General features: G+C 36.6%; 1 protein-coding gene across 8 annotated transcripts in view; it reads right to left on the reverse strand.

The window, feature by feature from the left end:
• Positions 1-24194, reverse strand: part of CDH18 (cadherin 18) — a 966744-nt gene that overhangs the window by 88389 nt on the left and 854161 nt on the right. For all 8 annotated transcript variants that reach the window (XM_070056895.1, XM_051853855.2, XM_051853858.2 and 5 more), the window contains one exon: positions 16368-16555. In XM_070056895.1, coding sequence (XP_069912996.1) covers positions 16368-16555 — 188 coding nt within the window. The remainder of the gene's footprint in view (positions 1-16367; positions 16556-24194) is intronic.

The following is a 24194-nucleotide window of genomic DNA, read 5'->3' on the forward strand; positions in this document are numbered from 1 at the left end:
GAAGCTCACATTTAACAAGTGGTAAGATCACTCTTGTCAAATTTAATAAACTTTTGGTTGCTCAATTAAGTTTTAATTTATGATAAACTACAAAACTAGTAATTACATTTTGTATGGTAATATTAATAACAATGCATTCATAGCCCAGTATTCACAATTATGATGATCATAGTGAAATCTCACTCTTGCCAGGAAAGAGAATAACTAGCAGCAAGCAAAACATGGATACCTGCTGGCAACTCTCAACATTTAAATGTTTACATTAGTTTTAGTATAAAATTTGTAAAGACACACAAAAGATAATTTCATATGATGTAGCCTAACATAGTTGTTTTTCTAACATTGAACCATCCAGCCATTCTAGGAATAATCCCATTTGTGCTGTGATTTAATAATTGTGGTTCAAATATTTCTGTATTAATAAATAGAATTATTTAGTGTTCATATTATTTTATTTTTATTAGATAATCTGTTTATCCTATTTTGTGAGCTCTTATAACAAAATATCTTACAGGGTCCCTTTAAAATGCAACAAATTTATTCTCTTGGAATTCTGAAGATAAGAAGTCAAAATTTGGGAAGACTACACTCCCCCTGATGGCTCTTGGGGAGAAGATATTCCATGCCTTGTTCAGCTTCTGTGGCTGCCCTGGGTTCTCTGGGACATATCCCTGTACACCTGGGCATTGAACTTGCATTGCTGTTCAACCACCTGCAGGATGAGAGTTTAGTTTTTGTACTCAGAAACCTCAGTTTGTAGCTATGTATTATAGTGATTCCTTTCAGGGAAAACATGTTTCACATAATTTCTGCACAGGGCAAGGCCAGAGACCAGCAGAGTTTTAGACTAAGACAGCAATCCCAGACCAAGTTCTCATTTTTGGGCCTTGAAACCTAATGAGATTTTTTTCTGCTGGACTTAGAATGTGTTTGGGAATAGTGACCCACTTTTTACTTCCTACTTTCTCTCTGCTGAAATTCCACTTTTTGTTGACTGTTAGATGTCTCTACTACCATTGTATTTTGGAACCAAATAATTTGTTTTATAATTTCATAGGTACCAAAACAAGTAATACTGTTGGTTAAGGATCAAATCTACTCTGAGTTTCACTCATACTTAATAGGTATAAGATTCAGAAATTTTGAACTGAAGAAACATAGCAAACTTTTGAACTTAGAATTAATTTTGAAATGCATTGAGACTTTTAGGGATGTTGGGAGGGGTGAATTTATTTTACAAATGAGAATTCATAATTCTCAGAGGCCAGAAGAAAGATCTGAGTGGACGGATGGTAACCCCCAAAATATTCACATATGACAAAAATGCAATGAAGCTTCATTGTAAAAGATGAGATGATGAGCTAATTCTGGATTCTCCAGGTGGGCAGCAAATCCATTGACAAGTGTTCCTGTATGTGAGGCAGAGAAAATTGGTCAGAGAAAATAAGAGGAGGCCATGTGATTTCAAGCCAAGGAATGACTGGAACCATCAGAAGGTGGAACAGCAAGGAAGAAGATACTGGACTAGAACTTATGGAGGAATGTAGTGCAGCTACCACCTTGGATTCAGACTTCTGGCCTCCAGATCTGTGAAACATGGCATTTCTGTTTTTTCAAGCTACTCAAGATGTGGTCATTTGTCACAGCATACCTAGTATACTGATATAGATTAGTCTTATATAAACATGGCAGAGATTTTCTTTCTTCTTAGTGTGTGGATGGTTCAAACAGCCTTAGAATTATTTGCTCCTTCAGCTTTGATAGAGTTCATTGTGGATCACTGGACCCCTCATGGTCTTGGGGAGGTGGTTCACTCATCTTTCTAATTCTCTTACATGAAAATCAATTTATATGTACAGGAATGTTTATTTGAAGTTAATTTGGCAGCTTTTCTAAAATAGCACATATATGAAATTTAATTGTGCAGAAATATGTTATATTTTTTCAATTTTTTCTAGCAGTTTATATTTGTAAGTTCTTCCTTGTTCCTTAGTTAAGATTTGCTTTACTATTTTTTTCTCAAGATACAAGGTTTTGAATTTTTGATACATATTTCTGTTTCCTCTTTTACCTTTAAATTTCTACTTCTATTCTTTCCACTTTATATATTTATGCAATTATATTTTATTTTCTACCCTCAGTATGGTTAAAGTTATGAATAAAATCTCATAAGTATTTAATATCTGATATTTTAGAGGAAAATTATAAAATTTATTTTAAGTAATGTATTTATATGTTAGATTCTTATGGTCAAAGTAAATGCATGGTAATTGTTGCAACAAGATTCTCATCAGTTCTCATGTTAATGTGATATTAATATAAAGAGAACAGATTCAATGTATTTCATAGATACAATTCAAAGACTATAATGATATTTCCCTTTCTTCACCCCTAGTTTTAAGTTATACATTTTTTTCTAGGTAATTGAATTTGCTGCAATGGTTAAGCTGTCCCTTGGGACATCAATACATCATACTGGAGTACCTGGTTTGCATCCCAGCAACTCCACTCCTGATTCAGCTTCTCCCATTTCATGCCCTTTAGAGCAGCAGGTGATGGCTTAAGGATTAGAATGCTTTTTTTTTTAACCAGAGATCTAAAAGATCTAAATTTTGTTCCTGGTTTCTGGCTTCAGCTGTTGGAAGCATCTGGGGAATAATTAGCAGATGAAGGATTGTTCTCTGTCTACCCTTGTGTCTCATTCTTTCTCTGAGCCTTTCAAATAAAATGAAAAGGAAATTCCTTCAGAAATTCTGTCAATTTCCATCCATTTTTATACTATTTATTTATTAGGAATAAATAAATGACAGTGAGATGCAGAAATACACACAACCACACACACCTACTTAAAGAGAGAGAGAGAGAGAGAGAGAGAGAGAACAAGCTTTCATCCGCTAGTTTACTCCCTAGATGATCCAAGTGCCATAGGTGAGCAGGTGGAAGCCAGAAGTTAAGACTCCAACTTGATCTCCCACATGGTTGTGAGGAGCCCAAGTATATGAGTTATCTTCTGCTGTCTTCCCAAGCCCATAAGCAGGGAGCTGACTGGGAAGCAAAGGAGCTGGGATTCAGACCTACTCTTCAGGGATATGGGGTGCTGGTATTGCAAGCAGCAGTGGAATCTGCTGCGCCATGACACCGGTCTCACATTTTTTCCCTTGATTTGAGAATTTTTGAGGAAAATTATAGCTGTTGTTATAGTTGTTAAATTTTCAAGTTGGGGGAAATTTTTGGTCCTTGATTTATATTACTAATTTTTACTTATGTTACATTTGGATAATAGCATTGGTTTTGGACCTTTACTGAAATAGTCTGGTGCAGAGTAAATTTTATACTCTATGGACATTTGAAATAAAATATATAACTTCAGAAAGAGAGATTGATTTATATCAGCCTCTATTAATTACATTATTCAATTATTCACATTTTTAAACCTATGATGTAGTGAAATTGTTGAAATACAATCTCCCATAAGTCTTATTCTAGATGTTTATCATATATATCATGCATGTATTGTAAATGTTGCTGCTGTTTGACAGGTGGCATCAACAATTTATATATATTGAATATTAGAGTGAATTCATCAGTTAAGTATAATAAAATGACATTCTGTCTTTTGTGATTTATGTTTGAATTCTATTAAGGTTGTTATTTTCCCATTTATGCTGTAGTTTTTATTTAAAGTTATAATCCTAATTTGTTTATTGTAGATACCTCTGGTTCTATCATGTCTCATTTTCCTTTTACTTCTATTATTTATAAAGTTTGATTTTTAGTTCTAGTGACTACTGTGATTTTTGTAAATTTAGGTAATGTGTTTTCTGCATTTCCTTTAATATATGTATTAGTACCATACATTAAACATCAACTAAAATAACAGTGTTTCCATTTTTCACACTTTTCTTAAATATTATTATATTTTAAATTTACATTTGCACTCTTAAGTTTGCTTATACATCTAATAATTTATTTAGTGGCCTTGATTTACATTTTGAATCCTATTACCCATAAAGCAATAAATGATTTTGTTTCATTTTTGATACTTTTTACTTAAAAAACATTTTGCTTCTACATCTCTAGGGCACCGTCTTTATATTCTGGTCAACCTCCTTGGTTCTGAAGAAGTCAACGCTTTGCTTGTCAGTTTCCTTTACTACTCACAAATACTTTTTGATTAGATGAAATATTCCTCAAGATAATATTTGTCATTTTAATAATTTTCAAAATGGTTCATCTCTAATCTCTGTACGTGAAGGGAAATATGACTGGATATTAAATGCTTTGGCTTGCAATCATTTTCTTGCACTCCACGTGTTGATTCACATGTTCCACAATATTTAAGAATCTTCTCCAACACAAAGCCTTTCCCAACCACCTTCTACCTCCAAGTACCTGATCCTCTTTTATCTCTGAACTCATAGAAGTTTAGCTACCTCTACATCATTAGCCTTTGACACTCTGTATTATAACTATTTTCATGTCTACCCACTTCTGAAGAGAAAGAATATTACTTAATTCATCTCATAGTCCATTCATTTGGAACAAATCCTATTATTTGGAGGGGGAATAATCTTCCTCAGTCTTAAATATAGATTTGTTTACAGTACTAAAGAGTCTATTGGCCGGTGCCATGGCTCACTAGGCTAATCCTCCACCTGTGGTGCTGGCACCCCAGGTTCTAGTCCCTGTTGGGGTGCTGGATTCTGTCCCGGTTGCTCCTCTTCCAGTCCAGCTCTCTGCTGTGGCCCGGGAGTGCAGTGGAGGATGGCCCAAGTGCTTGGGCCCTGCACCTGCATGGGAGACCAGGAGAAGCACCTGGCTCCTGGCTTTGGATCAGTGCAGGGCGCCAGCTGTGGTGGCCACTTGTGGGGAGAATCAACGGAAAAAGGAAGACCTTTCTCTCTGTCTCTCTCTCTCTCACTGTCTAACTCTGCCTGTCAAAAAAAAAAAAAAAAGGATCTATTGCAGTGAAGAATGAAAATGTCCATATAATTTATGAAACATGAATAAACACCTGCATGTGCCACAAATAATGAACATAAATAACTCATTGAATAATCATCCTTCTCTAAGGTATAATTCTTTCCCACTTATAAATGATGAAGCACAACACAAAAAATGTCAAGACACTGTCAAGGGGATATGAACTCTTTAAGTCCTTAAGCAATGTGCTAGCCTGCTAGAAATATCATATTAAATAAACAGTATGCAGTAACATTCCATTTTATAATAATGGTGAAATGTTTAATGGAATACAGTAGCAATACCATTAAAATATATTCTCATGCATTGTCTTTCAAAGTATTTATTACCTAATTTAAAATGAAATTATAAGTTTACTAAATCCATCTATCAGAACTCAGAGTATCTCTGCAATTTTTAATTCATAGACACAGAGTTAAGAAGCTAAAGTGATACTTGGGAAAAATTCTTCATCTCCTCAACCCATGTTAGAAGTGCTGATTCTGGAATAAATTTTACTTCCCAATGCAATTGGGCTACTGCTCAATATCCTAATTTAACAGCTCACTGTCAATGAGTTGGCTCTGATTTCATCTTAAATTTTAGTTTTTTAATTTCATTCTATTACTCTCAGTAATTACTTTTACAAACCATTGCTTTTTGTAGCTTATAAAATAATACTTTTCCTTCTTTAAAATTAAACCAATTCATATCACTATAGATGGTTATCATCTTTTCCATCAATCATTTTCTAGCCAGATTTACATATTGAGGACTTTTAAATTATTTCTTATTAACCATTTCTACTGTCTCTTAAATCACTCCAATATATTCCTCATCTGGAATTATATAACCATAACAAATATAAGAATACTGAAAAAGCCATTTAGCCAAGTCGTTCTATGAGTTAACTTTTCATGGAGTATAAAGAGGTCCTAAAACTGTTTAAGCAAGAGACTCACTAGGACCTCTCCTTTGCTGCATTTCTGTGCTGCATCATTGTCCAGGGTTCAGTGTCAGAATGGAGTTGATGCCAAAATCTTCATATGTAAAAAAAAAAAAAAAACACTTTAATGATTAAAAGGTCAGATCTAAGAATAGGTATAACATCATTAATTTATGTTTTCTGAAAAAATATATATTCATAATAATGGTATTTTGTCAAAATACAAGAAAAGGGTATGAATGTAAATGTTTCACCAGGGAGATTTTCTTATTATGATATGGGGTGTAGTCCCTGTCCTAGGCCACTGACATTGTATGGTCAGAATACATGTACATACATTTTTGTTATACATTTTTCTATGCAAAAGAATGTAACTCTCATCAGTTGTCTACAATTCCAAAAATATTGATACATAAAAGTAGCACATATTTGCTTGTTGTGATTTGGACATGGAAAAATATTTTCATTCCAAATAATATACATAAATATTATAGTATATTACTACATTAAATATTTAATTATTTACTATCTACTATTTGCTGCTTATTATTTATATGTAATTACATACATGTATATTTAAAAAGCTCATGGAATGGAAATATGGAATTAAAGGTAAGTTTTTTTTTTGTGCAAATAAATTCTAAATCCACATATAGTTTACTTTCAGAGTATGAATATTTCCTGAACTTTTTAAAGGTCTATCATATTCGTTATTTCAAAAATTTTTATACAAAAGTAAATTTATCTTTTAATTTTCTGTTGTATTTTGTGGCACATGCATATAAGTTCAGATATATATGTATGCATGCCTGTGTATGTATATGTATGATATGTAAAAGAAAATTCAATGTACCAATACTTTTCAAAGCTCACCAAGATGGATGTGTATACCTTAACTTATCAGGATATTTTATCAGATTATTTATTTTGAACTAGTGCACTAAATTTTCTAGTTGTGTACAAAACAATCAATTAACATTCAATGTTGTTTCAAATGATTTATCATTCCAAGCTCATGGCTTGGACAGAAAGATGCCTAGAAAGAACAAAAGTTGCCCCCAAGCATGGTTTTACAAAAGTCATTAGAAATCTAGTGATAAATGTCACTTAATCAAAATTTGACCCTTCACTGGATAGCCTCTGGCTGAGTTGAATAACTTTCCAGATATTAGAACACTGCATGGATAAAAATAGAACCTGTACTGAATTAAAAAAGAAATCCCTAATCAATGTTCAGATTTTGTAAGTAATTTATTAGAATTAGAAACCTAGCTAGCTTTCTTGTATACAAAGTATGATAGGTGGAGTAGATGTTTGTAAGTGAACATTTTCATGTTTTTTGAGATTGACTTAAACTTTTAAAAATATACTTGTAACTTATTCTGTTCATTCTTATTTCACATCTCAAATCATTTGTTAAGTTAAATGGCAGAATAATTTTTTACACAGTGGCGATGGAAAGTTTTTAAAATACACTGTTCTGTTTTACAAAACTGTTTAACATCTTTCATAGAGAACTATACTCCTATAGTACACAATGGATACACATTCAAGGCAATCATCCATGCTTTCACAGTGTAATTAATTAGAAATAGGCAGAGTTAGACAGTGAGAGAAAGAGAGGCAGAGAGAAAGGTCTTCCTTTCCATTGGTTCACCCCCCAAGTGGCTGCTACAGTTGGCACGCTGCGCTGATCTAAAGCCAGGAGCCAGGTGCTTCCTCCTGGTCTCCCATGCGGGTGCAGGTCCCAAGCACTTGGGCCATCCTCCACTGCCTTCCTGGGCCACAGCAGAGAGCTGGACTGGAAGAGGGGCAACCGGGACAGAATCTGGCACCCCAACCAGGACTAGAAGCTGGTGTGCCAGTGCCACAGGTGGAGGATTAGCCAAGTGAGCTGCAGTGTGGGCCTAGAAATAAGTCTTATACTATCAGAAACAGCAGGTTTTAGAAAGATATGAGGAGCCAGTGTTATGCAGCAGCAGGTTAAATGGCCACCTGCAATGCTGGCATCCAATATGGGAGCTGGTTTGAGTTCTGGCTGTTCTACTTCAGAAGCTGCTCCCTGAGAATGTGCTGGGACAGTGGCAGAAGACAGCCCAAGTGCTGGGTCCCTGCCACCCCTGGGAGACGTGGATGGAGTTCCAGGATCCTGGCTTCACCTGGCCTCACTCCAGCATCCGTGTAGCAATCTGGGGAGTGAACCAGTGAATGGAAGATTGATTCTCTCTCTCTCTCTCATTCTCAATCTCTCTCCCTTTCTCACTCTCTCTATCACTCTGTATTTCAAATAAATAAATCTTAAATGAGGAAAAAAGTTATGAAATTACTACTTTTTCCACATGGAAGAATTGCAGAAATGTACACTATAATATGTGAAACAAAAAAGATAACCCAAAGAAGAAGATTGGTGACTGAAATATACCTGGAAATGTTGCAAAACAAAACCAATAGTTAATGTAAATTTTTAAGAAAATGAAAAGCCTTCTTCCGGAAAAAAAAAAAGTTAAAGGGAAGTAGATGATAAGAAGAAAGAAACAGCCTGCATCCATTATGCAGTATAATAAAGGATAAGTCATCCTGAGCATGGTTCTAAGTGCACTGAAGACCATGAAACAAGGAAGACAGAAAAAAGGACCACATAGGGTGCTCTGGAAAGTATAAATAAAAACTGGTGCAGGGGGGCACGGTGGTGCAGCAGGTTAATCCTCCCTCCACTTGCGGCGCCGGATTCCCATATGGGCTCTGGTTCTAGACCCAGCTGCTCCTCTTCCAATCCAGCTCTCTGCTATGGCCTGGGAAAGCACTGGAAGATGGCTCAAGTCCTTGGGCCCCTGCACCCACGTGGGAGACCCAGAAGTTGTTACTGGCTCCTGGCTCCTGGCTTCGGATCAGCGCAGCTCTGGCTGAAAAGACAGAAGACTTTTCTCTCTGTCTCTGCCTCTCAGTGTCTGTTACTATACCTCTCAAATAAAGAAATAAAATCTTAAAAAAAAGGTGCAGGTAAAACAAAGTGAATCAAAAAGAAATGAAGATTTCTATGCAGATAGAATTGTACTTATAAGTCAGATGCAGCATACAGAACTATTTTCATCGTATTTTATGTATTTTCCATAAACACCTTGTGAAGCGCTGAAATAAAATTGAATTGCAAAGACATGAGATAATGTCATAGATCTCTTAAATGGTAATATCAATATTTATACTTTAGTTAACAATAAAGATTCTATCTTTGACCATTCTTTGTTGTTTTTAAAAGACAAGCTTAAATTTTTTTAAGATTAATTTATTAGGCAGCACATAGGCCATTTAATAAGACAGAAAGAGGGAAGCGGCATTTGCTAAAATCAGGAGAGCATAGAAGATTAGAGGCTCATGGTAAAGAAAAATATTTGGAACAACTGTCTTCAAGAGCACAAATTGATAAAAGGGCCTCAAGAAGAGATTTTGAGGAATGCTGCTAAGGAGAAGGCAGTCCCTGGCTATGGGGGTTTATGTCAGGGGAAAGAACACATCATCTTGCATTCATCCTTATCTTTCTTTGCCTTTCCACCCAGTCAGGCTCCATTAAACAATGAATGAAAGTTATCAAAGTGTATTTACAATGTAGCACACCATGCACCAGTGAAGCTGACTTGGCAATTTTCTGATGAAGGAATGATATGGGCCGGAGTGTGCAGCTGCTTCTGCTGGCTTATTTATAGAGCTGTGCTGATTTTGATCTTTGAGGAGATTAGGTGTTCTGCCCTGCTGGCTAAGATGAGCTGCTGGAGAGATTAAAGAAGGAACAGATTTTTAGGACTATTTTATCCATTTCCTGCATCTGAATCAGTACCTCTTGAAGGTTAAAATCCACTTCAGTTATATAGTTTATTTTTTAAATTACAATTATTCACAGCATAAGATATACGGCAATGAAGTAACTATGCAGTTTACAAACCTAATGTGAGAGATCAAAAATTGTATGAATGCAAACATAAATGTACATCAGAGGAAATCTGGAGTATACTGAAAAAAATAAGTAGGTTGGACTTAACTGGTAGTTAAGATGCTCACATTCTACATCAGATTGGATTTGATGACTACTTGGATTTGATGACTGGCTCTGGCTCCTGACTCCAGCTTCCTGCTAATGCAGACCCTGGAAGGTAGCAGTGTTGCTCAAGTACTGGGTTCCTGCCACCCGTGTGGGAGACAACAGTTGGGTTTCTGCATCGCAACTTTGACCCTGGCTCAGCCCCACACATTTATACAGCATTTGAAGCAGTGGATAGGAACTCTTTAGCATAACTTATCTGTCTCTGCCTCTTTATCTGTCTCTAAAAATTTAAAAACATTAGAAAATAAATTAAGAAAGTGAAAACACAACTTACACTCATTATTTGTCAATATTATTTTTAGTATACCATCACTACTATCTATACAACTGGAACTTATCATTTTGAAAATGTCTATTGTGTTTAAACAAAATAGAATGAAGTATTCATGGTAATTAACTATATGTATATACATATTTCATATTACCTTAGGTTTTCAGAGAATATCAAATTAACTTCAGCAACACATGATAAAAATGTCTATATCATTTTCTTGTTTTTTTTTTTTTTATTTATTTGACAGGTAGAGTTATAAAGAGTGGGAGAGAGAGAGAGAACAGAGAGAAAGGTCTTCCTTCCGTTGGTTCACTCCTCAAATGGCCACTACAGCTGGCATGTGCCGACCGAAGCCAGGAGCCAGGTGTTTCTTCCCGGTCTCCCTGCGGGTGCAGGGGCCCAAGCACTTGTGCAATCCTCCATTGCACTCCTGGGGCCAAAGCAGAGAGCTGGACTGGAAGAGGAGCAACTGGGACTAGAATCCGGTGCCCATATAGGATGCCAGCACCACAGGTGGAAGATTAACCAAGTGAGCCATGGCGCCGGCCCCCTATCATTTGCAGTGCCACAGTCAATACCTGTATATGTGTATAGTCATCATGCATTCTTTTTTCCAAATTTCGTATAACCTTTTCTTAAAGATGACAAGGCCCAAAAGACAGGAACATCCCTCCTATGCACACCCTAGATCATTACAATTATTTGCAGCCAGCTCCTTCTTCCTCCTGCTCCTGAGTTGTCTCGGTGAAGGAAGCAAATTATCACGTTTTTGCCTTCCTCTGATCAAAATGCCACTCGGAGCCTCTTCTAATCCCCAATTCTCCTTATAGATCCATTGTCTTCACCAGTTTCCTTAATGTCTAACCTCTATTGAATTCCTATGCCTGGAAACATCCTATATTCACCTAATTAAAAATAAAATCTTGTGTTCTTATTAATTTGCTTGATAGTGTTTTTTTAAAAAAATATTTCTTTATTTATTTGAAAGTGAGAGTCACAGAGCTAGAGGGAGAGATGGAGAGACAGAGATCTTACATCCATTGATTCACTCCACATATAACCACAATGGGCAGGCCTGGGTTAGGCTGAAGCCAGGAGTCAGGAACTTTATCTGGGTTTCATGCCCAAGCAATTGGGCGATCTTCTGCTGCTTTCCCAGGTGTATTAGCAGGGAGCTAGATCAGAAGTGGAGCAGTCAGGACCAATGCTCCTATGGGATGCAAGTGCCTCAGGAGGAAGCTTTACCCACTATGCCACAGTACTAGCCCTGCTTGAGAACCGCCATCCTGCATGTTATTACAAAGCTCCCCTGGCCAGCGCCGTAGCTCAATAGGCTAATCCTCCACCTGCGGCACTGGCACACGGGGTTCTAGTCCCGGTCGGGGCGCCGGATTCTGTCCCAGTTGCCCCTCTTCCAGGCCAGCTCTCTGCTGTGGCCAGGGAGTGCAGTGGAGGATGGCCCAAGTGCTTGCGTTCTGCACCCGCATGGGAGACCAGGAGAAGCACCTGGCTCCTGGCTTCAGATCAGCGCGGTGTGTGGGCCGCAGAGTGCCAGCCGCAGCGGCCATTGGAGGGTGAAGCAATGGTAAAGGAAGACCTTTCTCTCTGTCTCTCTCTCTCACTGTCCACTCTGCCTTTAAAAAAAAAATAATTAAAAAAAAAAAAAGCTCCCAAGCTGGTGTGTTTCTCCTTTTTATCTTCACTTGGGCTTGTTTCCTATTCTTTCTCCACCACATTGCAATTTTTCTCTCCATCGTAGCAAAGCACAATTTTATCTCATTCCATCCTCATATGTCACATGGTAATGTGTTTGGACTCTGAAGACAGATTGTTCCAGTTCAATTTTCTGTCCACTGTTTGACCACCATTCTTTCTCTCTCTGTTATTTGTTTTTTTTTTTTTTTTTTTTTCACTGCGAAGTGGAGATGATAATATTCCTTGCTTCATAAAGGCATAGTAAAATTTAAAGGAACAATAATAGGTATACTAACTCAAAAGTGTTCATAATAGGGACTGGAATTGTGCCTTAGCTGTTGAGGCTGCAACCTGCAATGCCAGCACCCTGTATGGGGCCAGATCTTGTCCCAGGTACTCTACTTCTTATCCAGCTCCCTTGTAATGGCCTGGGAATGGTAGTGAAAGAGAACACAAGTGTCTGAGCCCCCACCACCCACGTAGGAAACCCGGATGAAGCTCTAAGCTCCCGGTTTCAGATTGGTCCAGCACTGGCTACCGCGGCCATCTGGCAAGTGAACCAGAGGATGGAATATCTCTGCCTCTGTAGCTCTTTCAAATAAAAATAAACAGATCTTTAAAAAACTGTTTAAAATCTAAACAGACACAGAGGGAATACAAAACAAATATAACTTGCTTTTACATTAGTCATGATGATAATTATAATGATTATAATCACTAGGGGTAATTATCCAGGAATTCCTCTGCTCCTTTGCTGAATCTAATATAACTTCCCCTAAATTATATTAAATTTCTAGACTACTTCATATTTTTAATGACTACTTTCCTCATATGTCACCTTTTGGAAATTTTCAATGCCAAATTATTCTCCTAATTTTCGAAAATTGCCTCAAAGACCCCTTTAATTTCCAGTCTTCATCTTATTTCTTCAAAACTGGTGTTTCTGGGGCCAGTGCTGTGGCACAGTGGACTAAACTGCCTCTTGCAGTGCAGGATCCCATATGCATGCCAGGTAGGGACCCTGCTGCTCCACTTTTGATCCAGCCCTGCTAATGCTCTGGGAAAGAAGTGGAAGATGGCCCAAATCCTTCTGCCCTTGCACCCAAGTGGAGACCTGGAAGAGGCTCCTGGCTTTGCCCTGGCTCATCCCTGGCTAGTGAGGCCATTTGGCAGTGAACCAGTGGATGGAAGATCTGTTTCTCTCTCCATCTCACCTTTCTCTCTCTCTCTCTCTATATATATATATATATATATACATCTATATATAATTCTGCATTTTAAATAAATAAATCTTTAAAAAATGGTGTTTCTGAGGATTCAAGATAAAACTCCCAAAAATAATTAATCCATTTTACCTGAATTCAACTAAGGAAAAGATCATCCAGAAAATGAAAAGTACCTTACCTTTTAGTGAATGTCCCCATCTAATAATTACTCTAATATTTATTGAATGTTCACTGTGTGTCAAAAGTTGAGCTAGATGTTAAGAGGGAAGTTGTGAATTGACACATTGTCTTGTCATTATTTGCCTGGAACAATAATTAATCAGAAAGACTGCTATCAAGTGAGACCTCTCTTCTTCCTACTTAAATATATTCAATAGTTTTCCATTTGACATAATTTATGCTTTCCTTTCATTCTCTCTTGTATTGAATCAACTATGTTATTTTGGTTCCTAAATATCTGCCCAGATGAGTCACTTGGGACATTTCCTTTCATTCTCTCAGAATGCTCATCCTCGCAATCCTTCAGTTCTCTGTGCAACCACTACTAAATACCACACCGACTCAAATATCTCAGATTGTATTCCCCAACAGCACCAACTAATACTTTTCATGGAAAGTGTTAATTACCATTCCTGGAATCTATGTGACACTGTGTTAGTGTCTGTCCCCTCTCATACATTGGAAGCTCTGTGCAAATATGGACTGCCTGGAATGAGGCTTTGCTCATCTTTCTCATCTTGGGGTATCTCATATGGAGCAATGCAGTGAGAGCATGAGGCACTCAAAATACATACATTTGTTAAATAACAATGAGTATGTTGACTTTTTCATTATATATTCTTAATCTAGGTTTGACAGTCCTGAGAATGTAAGATGTCAATGAGAAAATACACTTGTTGAGACACTTATGTTTTATGTATACCAGTGATGATGATTGCTCTGTAAATATTTAAGTACTTCAAGCTGTGCTTAGCAATCTCCTTTGGTAAGATTTAAAAGACAAGTTCATGTTCACTTTTAAGTAAATATGAAACTATTATCATAAATAACGCAAATAGTAAAATATACAAAATACACACATAGTAGATAGATGATAGATAAATATATGGATTCACTTTACCATGTAAAGTTTCATATTGGGATTAAATTTCTCAGTCTATGTTCTGAACATATTCTAAAGTCAATCAGTTAGAATATTTGTTAAAATGACAAATGTCTCAGTCCCCTTCCAGTCTTACTACACCAAAATATATGAATCCAGGTTCGAAAGACATGAATTTCCTCTTATTCTCAAACTAAAATCTTAGCACATAATACACTAAGGCACTGCATTGGGAGTTCCATTTAGAACCTATTGCATTAATTGTCTGCATTCCCATTTATTTTTACAAGGGCACCAGTGTTTTTTTTTTTTTTTTTTTTTTGTTTGTTTGTTTGTTTGTTTGTTTTTTTGACAGGCATAGTAGACAGTGAGAAAGAGAGACAGAGAGAAAGGTCTTCCTTTTCTGTTGGTTCACTCCCCAATGGCTGCTGCGGCCGGTGTGCCAGGTGCTTCCTCCTGTTCTCCCATGCAGGTGCAGGGCCCAAGGACTTGGGCCATCCTCCACTGCACTCCCGGGCCACAGCAGAGAGCTGGCCTGGAAGAGGAGCAGCCGGGACAGAATCTGGAGCCCCAACCGGGACTAGAACCTGGTGTGCCCGTACTGCAGGTGGAGGATTAGCCTATTGAGCCACAGCGCTGGCCCAGTGTCATATATTCTTAAAAGCAAATTAATAATAGTTTTTCCCCCCAATGATACCATCTTACGAATAAAAAAATGAGGAGAAAGTTAATGGGTGTACTGAAGCTGATTTGATGAATCCATGATTATTAAGCAAAATTACGTCTTTTAATGTGTGTTATCTACACATTGAGGAGATTTTATATTAGTTAGAAATGTCCCTGAATGTTACATGGATTACAACAATGTGGAATAATAACATTAACATAATGGGCATTCATGAAAAAAAATCTATTATCTGAAAATTCTGAGATCTGTTGCATTAGTATGATTTTTTGAAAACACAAAAGCTGAGTCAGGTATATTTTTATTAATATATGCATAAATTTGGAGAAAACTGCTATAACCAAATATTCAATGGGGAAAGCAGAGGAGGAAGGTAGGTAAGTAAATAGAAAGTAAGTAAGTATTGTCCAAAGATAAAAGGATATGGAAATGAAATGGACAAGAAAGCAGAATAGAAATAAATAGACCAGAAAGGCAAGAAAAATGGAAGAAGAGGTGGGGGAAAGAGCAAGAAAACAAGGTAGAGCCATAGGAAAGCAAAACTCTTATCTGTGACTGGATATCACACCAGAATGTCAAAGAAATACAAAAAGTAGAATCTAATTGAAGTACCTTCTTTTACTTCATCTTTCAAAAATGTTTAAGATGCTATGTTCTTCTTGAATACAACATTATAAAAATTAAAGTTATAAAGTAACATAGTTATAAAGTAACATAACCTAATATTATTTAGTAAGTTTATGTCTTCAATTTGTGTGCAAAATACTCAAGGGCTATTACTTCTATTTATTTTTTGTTCTATCATAAACTATGTACACCAATAGTTAAGAATAGTGATTTAGAAAAAAATTTAATCATACACCTGAGTTTATTCAATCAGAACAATACAGTTTTTAAAAAATATTTTTATGAGTCTTCAAATATTTGTTCAGTCCACTCTTAGATATTTTTAACAAATTAGTAAAGGACTCTTGCTTCTAAGATTATTTATTGTAAGGACTCAGTTTATTAATGAATATCACTAATTGGATATCAGCAAATTCCTGTTGCTCTTAAAAATTCACTACACTTTGATGAGCTTAATTATATGCATTTCATGGATATCACTGGAATATTTCATCAAGATGTGAGCAGAGATGAAACATAAAGAATGATTCCTAGTGTATTTCACATCAGTTCTTCCTTCCTTAAGAAAATATATTTCCTGACAAAGGATCTGAGGAGTTGAACCCAACCATAACTGAAATGTACCTGTATCTCAAGGAGAAAATAATGATCAGGGGGCATGGGCTACTCATCTTTCTGTTGACATTTCTACTAATGGAAAGATGGGTGAATTGACTGAGTCATAGAAAGTATGTTTTTTGTTTGTGTGCTTTACCTTCTTTAAGGAAAGGATCCCTTCTCTGGTCTCTTTGTCAGTGGAGATGGAGAAAACTCCAACACCATCACCGTTTATGATGGAATATGTCATGTCAGCATTTGAGCCTGTGTCGGCATCATTGGCCTTGATTTTCCCAACAGCCGAACCAACTTGAGCTGACTCAGGAACATACAGTTGATAGTGCTCTGAAAGATATTTCACACGAAACTTAACAATAACAACATTCATAAAATGATCTTACAGCAAAAAGGCAATACATATTCCAGCCACATATTCAAATGAACATTAGATTAAGCAATGTATAATGAGGATTTTTTCAAATATTAAAATTAGGATATTATTTTAAGATGAAATACTGCATTTCTGTAGATTTTAGAATATATCTAAATACTTTACATGGAAAGAAATTGTATAGCTAAATATTAAATATTTTATTGGCCCAACATTGTTAAGCAACCTAAAAATAGATAAAAGGTCAAGTTTATATACTTAAATTAAATAAAAACTGGATTACTAAGGAATTAATGTAGTATCAATTCTTTTCTTCCAAGCAGCATTTCAAGTTCATATATAACAGTATAGAGAACATGGAATAAAACAGGAAAACAAAGGAGAAAATGGCATAGGTTACACAGTTTACTATTTTATAAAAATATTTATATTTAGTAAAATATGTAAACCATAAAAGAGAAAGATAATAAATATATTCAAAAATCATTTACCATTCTTTCCTTTTTTAAAGTTGAATTGACTGATTATTTTATTTTTTTAATTTACTTGACAGAGTTAGACAGTGAGAGAGAGAGACAGAAAGGTCTTCCTTCAGTTGGTTCGCCCCCCAAATGGCCGGCCAGTGCTGCGTCAATCCGAAGCCAGGAGCCAGGTGCTTCCTCCTGGTCTCCCATGTGAGTGCAGGGCCCAAGCACCTGGGCCATCCTCCACTGCCTTCCTGGGCTACAGCAGAGAGCCAAACTTAGGAGGAGGAGGAGGATTGACCAAGTAAGCCACGGTGCTGGCCCCTACCGTTTATTTCTCTTCAGTTTGAGAAAGGATTTGAGAGAAATTTGTAAGGCATATAAATAAAGTTATCAAAGATTTTAAAATCCTTGTTGATGAAAATGCAAATTAGTACATCCACCATGCACAATAGTGTGCAGATTCCTCCAAAAACTAAAAATGCCTCTACTACGTGACCTAGTTATCCTACTTACAAGAGTACAGCCACAGGAAATGAAATCAGAAAATGAAAGTTAACTGCACTCTCATGTTTACTGTAGCCCAATTCACAATAGCAAAGCTATGGAATCAACTTAGATGTTTAAAATGTTCATCAGCTTGGGGCTGGCGCTGTGGCATGGCAGGTTAAAGTCCTGGCCTGAGGCGCCGGCATCCCATATGGCCGCTGGTTCTAGCCCTGGCTGCTCCTCTTCCAATCCAGCTTTCTGCTATGGCCTGGAAAGCAGTAGAAGATGGCCCAAGTCCTGCACCTGCGTGGGAGACCTGGAGGAGGCACCTGGCTCCGGGCTTCAGATCTGTGCAGCTCTGGACATTGTGGCCATCCGGGGAGTGAACCAGTGGATGGAAGATCTCTCTCTCTCTCTTTCTCTCCCTCTCTCTGTAACTCTGTCTTTCAAATAAATAAAATAAATCTTTAAAAAAAAGTTCATCAGCTGATGACTAGATAAAGAAAATGTGGTAGATACACACTATGGATATTACTCAGAAAGAAGAATGGAATCTTTAAATGTGCAAGAAAGTGGTTGAAATGGAAGATAATTATGCTGAGTGAAATAAATCAGATGAGAAAGACTAATTCCACATATTTTCTCTAATATATGAAAGTTAATAGAGCATAATAAATGTGTGGATGTGATATACTCAATATATATGGACTTATAAATATTGCCTTCACTGAATTATACTCTCTACATAATAATATACAATTCTTTCCTTACTTTACATCATTGTCTTGAATCTCACATTATATGACTTTAATATCCCCTTTCAAGAAAATATATATGTGCATAATATCTACAAATGAAGTGAATATAACAAAATATTAAAATTGTTAAATCTAAATAAACAAGTAAATACTTTAAAATTAATAAATTAGTAGTCATCTTCTAAAATTTATTAAGATATAGAGTCTAGAATGAGTCAGTTGCCTAGATATTATGGTCTCTAAATCCAACTAAATTAGGGTTTATCACAAATCTATATGCCTCACAAAAAATTTCTGCTCGTTAACACTGGGGTAAGAACCCTCGCCAACATAGAATCCTACGTAAACAGATAAATCTGAGAGTTATGATGACAGCATTTTAAATCAGGTTGTATTTACAAAACAAGATGGAAAAACTTGGCAAGTAGGTCATAAAAGCTTATGACTCAGAAATCATTTATGCCAAGTCTTGCCAGATGGAACATATTCCTGTAAGACACAGATCATGGGTATAGAAAAAACTGATCTTTCACTCTACAGTCTATGAATTGTCAAAATAGTAACTTTTCCCAATCACTATGTCTTATTAGACAATATGGATTTTATTCAAATTGTTTTATCTACTTTATATAGACTTAAAACACTATAAATTGTGAATTATTTATCAATTTTTAGTAGGCAGCCTGTAAATTGACCCCTCCTACTATCCTGACATTCCCAATGCTCATCCCTTATATAATTCTTCCCCCTTCAATATTGACTAAATATGACTCATTTCCATTGAATTCAGTGCAGCAAAACAGTTGGGATGCTACTAATAAGATAAAATTACAAAAAATATAGTAATTTTTTCTTTTTTTAAAGACTTAGACCCTGGGCCGGCTCCACAGCTCAACAGGCTAATCCTCTGCCTAGCTGCGCCGGCACACCGGGTTCTAGTCCCGGTTGCCCCTCTTCCAGGCTAGCTCTCTGCTGTGGCCAGGGAGTGCAGTGGAGGATGGCCCAAGTACTTGGGCCCTGCACCCCATGGGAGACCAGGAGAAGTACCTGGTTCCTGCCATCGGATCAGCGCGGTGCGCTGGCCACAGCGCGCCGGCCACGGCAGCCATTGGAGGGTGAACCAACGGCAAAGGAAGACCTTTCTCTCTGTCTCTCTCTCTCTCTCACTGTCCACTCTGCCTGTCACATAAATAAATAAATAAATAAATAAATAAATAAAAGAAACAAGACTTAGACCCGGTCTCCGAGGTGAGTGGCAGGCCTATATCTTGGGTCATTAGCCACTGTTTTCCCTAGGCCATTATAGAGACCTGGATCGAAAGTGAAGCAGCCAGGATATGAACTGGTGCCCTTGTGGGATGCTGGCATTGCAAGTGATGACTTTACATACTATACCATAATGCTGCTCCCAATATTGGTTGTTGTAACCTACTACACTGATTGACTTACAGTGTAGCTCCAGATAAATCATGTGCACCTCTGATGTAGTTATTTAAGATTTGCTGAATCCAATGGAACATTTTTAGTTCTTGTCATCATTGGATCTTTGGTGTGATGTTCAGAGATAATCATCTCTGTCACTATGCCTTTCAAATAAATGAAATGGATCTTACAAAGCCAAAAAAAAAAAAAAAAAAAAGCAAAGAACACCTGAAAAATGGTTCCATAGTAAATTCCGATCAGCATTTCTATTGTTAACAAATAATACCTCAAACTACTATGTGGTTTGGGTCACAATAAGGTCATATGCTCTGAGAGTGTTATGCAATTTTCAAGAGAACTAAATAAACACTGAGGTGATAATTTTACACAAAAAACATGCACACACATAAATATGTCCTCACAAATATTAAATATGTTATCTACTTAAGTACATACATGTGGTAACTAAATTTTGTCTTCCCTAAATTTATATGTTAAAGCCCCAACCCCTATTACTTCTCGATTTCTGAAAAGCATGTAAATCCTTTTAAATGCTAACTAATTCTATTGTCAGCTTTATAATCTAGAAATGACTTTCTTAAGGAATTAGGAGCCATCTCTCTGAAATGTAATCTTCCAGGAAAATAGAAACCCTGCCTCACGGTTTCTGCCCCTATATCAGAACTGCAAAGCTACCTCCTGTGATAAAGCTGTGAGAACTTTGTGTGTTTGTTTTTTCTTTAGAGAAAGCCAATTAACTAACAGATGCTATCACAATTTCCAAGTGAATCTAAGATATAGTATATATGACAAATTTCACTATGGAGTCATTTAAATTGCAGAAATTTTTTTTGCTTAAGATCAGGCATGTGATGAGTTTTATTTGAATGACTATATAAAAAGGTGAGATTTCTTTCTGTCACTGTAAGATTTCACTGGATTTCCTGTGATATGTATCACATCAAAGCTTAGCATTTATTTAATAGTGAAATTGTTTCTTTGTTTTCTGCTTTTGTGGACAGGTTTTTCGGAGTTTGTAATTATTTTGATTTTAATTGTATTTTCCCAAGTTTTAAATTTTATTTATATTTCATTAGGGTAAATGTTCACAGAATTATTACTTTATGAAAATATAAATCAGGGTATTGTTCAAATATATTTCTATCTTGTTTCCTGAATTGTCCTTTGGTTGTGAACCTGGGCACTGGCTCTCAACCTCTCTTTATTCTATTTTGTGCCATTTGTCTTGCATGACGCATGTGTCTTTGCTCAGAATAGCCACGCATCAACTAATTGCAATGTAGAGTTCTTGGCAGCAATGAAACATCAATCTCAACACTCATAACCAAGCACAGTGAAATAATTTGCTATTTCTCAAAATAGAGATAATGCTTCCCTCAAAATTAAAACTGGCACCAAGACAGGAAGCAATGGATTTTCTTAATAATAACCAGATTTCTTCAATTACTTTGAAAATTATCTTGAATCATTTCACTAAGGATTTGAGAGTAATGCATACAATAGTGCTGGCAAAAGTATATAGTGATTTAGCCTACTGTAACAATTATGGGGTAATCAAACACCGTGAGTCAAATTAAGCAGTGTAAAACTGTTGCTTAGCTGTGATTCTACAGTCCCTTATAATAACAGATTTAGCATTTTTTAAACTTTGTTTACATGTGTACAACCATACATTCTAATTTCATTTCAAAACCTAAGGAGTAATTGGTATCAGGTACCATACAATCTAAGCAAGCTAAGCATTGGGATCTAAGCAATGAACAATATCATTTCACAAGAAAAATGTATTTATTTACTTTTTTATTTATATGAAAAGTAGGGTGACATAGACAGGAATAGGGAGAGAGGAAGAGAGAAAGAGAGAGAGGGGGGGGAGAGAGAGAGAGAGAGAGAGAATGACTCAAGATTCAATTTCTATTCTTTACTTCACTTCTCAAATATCCACAATAGCAAGGTCTCAGCCCAGTGGAAGCCAGGAACCTGGAAGTCCAACTGGTTCTCCCACATCAGTGGAAGGGACTCAAGTACTTGGGCCACCATCTGCTGCTTTCCCAGGTGCACTGGCAGGATGCTGGATTGCAAGAATAGTCAAGACTCAAAGCAGATATCCCATAAAGGGGTACTGGAGTCTCAAGTGGTGGATTAACCTGCTATACCATAAATTATACTGTGTATGGAGAGAAAACTTTCTCTTTAATCAGTATCTGCTATCCTAAATATCTAGTATAGAATCTATAGCATTTTGATGTCTTATTTTTGAGGGTAGAATTTTTTTCTTACCTAGAAAAAGATATCAGAGACATTCTATGGCATTTTTAATGGGTTTAAAACAGATACAGGGGCCGCCACTGTGGTGCAGCAGGTTAAGGGGTGCCTGCAGTGCCGGCATCCCATATAGGCGCCAGACTGAATCCTGGCTGCTCCACATGTAATCCAGCTCTCTGCTATGTCCTGGGAGAGCAGTGGAAGATGGCTCAAGTCCTTAGGCCCCTGTACCCATGTGGGAGACCTGGAAGAAGCTCCTGGCTCCTGGCTTCAGATTGGCACAGCTCCGGCCATTGCAGCCAATTAGGAAGTGAACCATCGGATGAAGACCTTTTTCCCTCTCCCTTTCTCTCTGCCTCTCCTTCTCTCTCTATGTAACTCTGACTTTCAAATAAATAAATAAATCTTTAAAAAAAAAACAGATTTAACTATTGAAATGGCCAATTAGAAGCTTCAAGTCCTTGTTCCTCAATGAAAACATGAGAAAACAATTTGAAATTGAATGAACTAAGCAGCAAAACTCTGGAAAGGTCAAGTTCTGGAACAACCAAGAAAACATTCAATTGAGAAAGAGTCTCATTTAAAATGGTAAAACATTTATAACCTTTTTACTCACTCCTGATCCATCATCACCTCAATACTAACAGACCTTCATTTGTGAGTGGTGACAGATCAGTTCCAAATTCTATATATAAAATGAATAACAAAATTGATGTACCTATACCAAGACTGACTAAGGGAAACAGAATAGACTCAAATTATAAACTCAGAAATGAAGTAGAGTAGTATTAGTAATTTCATGGAAAAAAAGATTTTGAACAACTGTACAGAAACCTGAAAAAAAAAAAGGATAGGAAGCAATAAACTGAATTAGTAACAAGAAGGTTCTCCTCAAAGAAAAGCCCAGGACCTGATGGCCTCACTGCTAAATTTAGAGAAGAAAATAAAAAAAAAATCACCAACTCCTTTCAAGGTGTTCAAAAAATTAAGATGTTGATATTCTTCCCAACTCACTGAGTTCAGCATCACCATGATGACAAAACCAGAGACATACACCACAAAAAAAAAAATAAAGCTTCAATATTTATGATGAACATAAATGCAAAAATCCTCAATAAAATAAAAGCAAACCAAATCCAACAAAGCATTAAAAAGACTAATCACACTGATCAAGTTGTATGCATCCTAGGGATGCAAGAATGGTTCAGCATATACAAACTTATAAATGTCATACATCATAATGACATAATGATCCTTGACATACAGGGATAGAACTATACAACCATTTCAGTAGACTCGAGGAATTTGATGAAATTCAACATCACTTCATGACAAAACTCTCAATCTAAAAGTAACATACTTCAAAACAATAAATTGAATACTACAATCCATAGTTAAAATAATATTGAAAGGAGAAGTTTAATGCATTTCTTCTAAGATCCAGAACAAAACACAGATTCCCATTTTCACCATTTTCATTCAAGATAATGGCCAAAAAAAAAAAAAAATCCCAGACAGAGAAATCAGGCAAGAAAAGAAAATGACATCAAAATTAGAAATGGGACATGGGACAATACTTGTTTGAAGATGACATCATCTTATATGAAGAAACCCTTAAAAAGTCCATCAAAACACTACTGCAATTAATAAACGATTTCAGGAAAGTTGCAGGATACAAAAATCAGTAATGTTTAAGATACCTGCATTACTCTGATGTACTCAAACTTGATAATAAGTTACAGCTCCTTGACTCTAGCTTTCTGTTAATACAGACCCTGGGAAACAGCCACGATGGGTCAAGAAATGGAGGTTCCTACCCCTAAGTCCCTGCCTAGGAGATCTGGTGCATCCTAGCCCTGGCTGTTTGTTTGTTTAGCTTTTGGGGAGCAAACCAGTCAACCACTGGATGTGAGGTCTATTTCACTGTCTTCTAAAGAAAGGAAGGGAGGGAGGGAGGGAGGGAAGCAGAGAGGGAGGTTCTCATACTATCTAATGTAAAAGAGGAGAAGCTTAGAATGTACAGCCAAAGGTGTGTTCACAGCCTTATCCCAGGAACCTAGAAGGAGAGGAGCAAGATGTGCTATGTCTGCTTCACTTCCCGCTTGAGAAGTGTCCTAGGCCCAACTGACTTAATCACAGGTGTCAGATCCACTTCATTATGTGGCTGCAAGTCT

The sequence above is a fragment of the Oryctolagus cuniculus genome, chromosome 14, assembly GCF_964237555.1.
Source record: "Oryctolagus cuniculus chromosome 14, mOryCun1.1, whole genome shotgun sequence".
Taxonomy (NCBI): Eukaryota; Metazoa; Chordata; class Mammalia; order Lagomorpha; family Leporidae; genus Oryctolagus; species Oryctolagus cuniculus.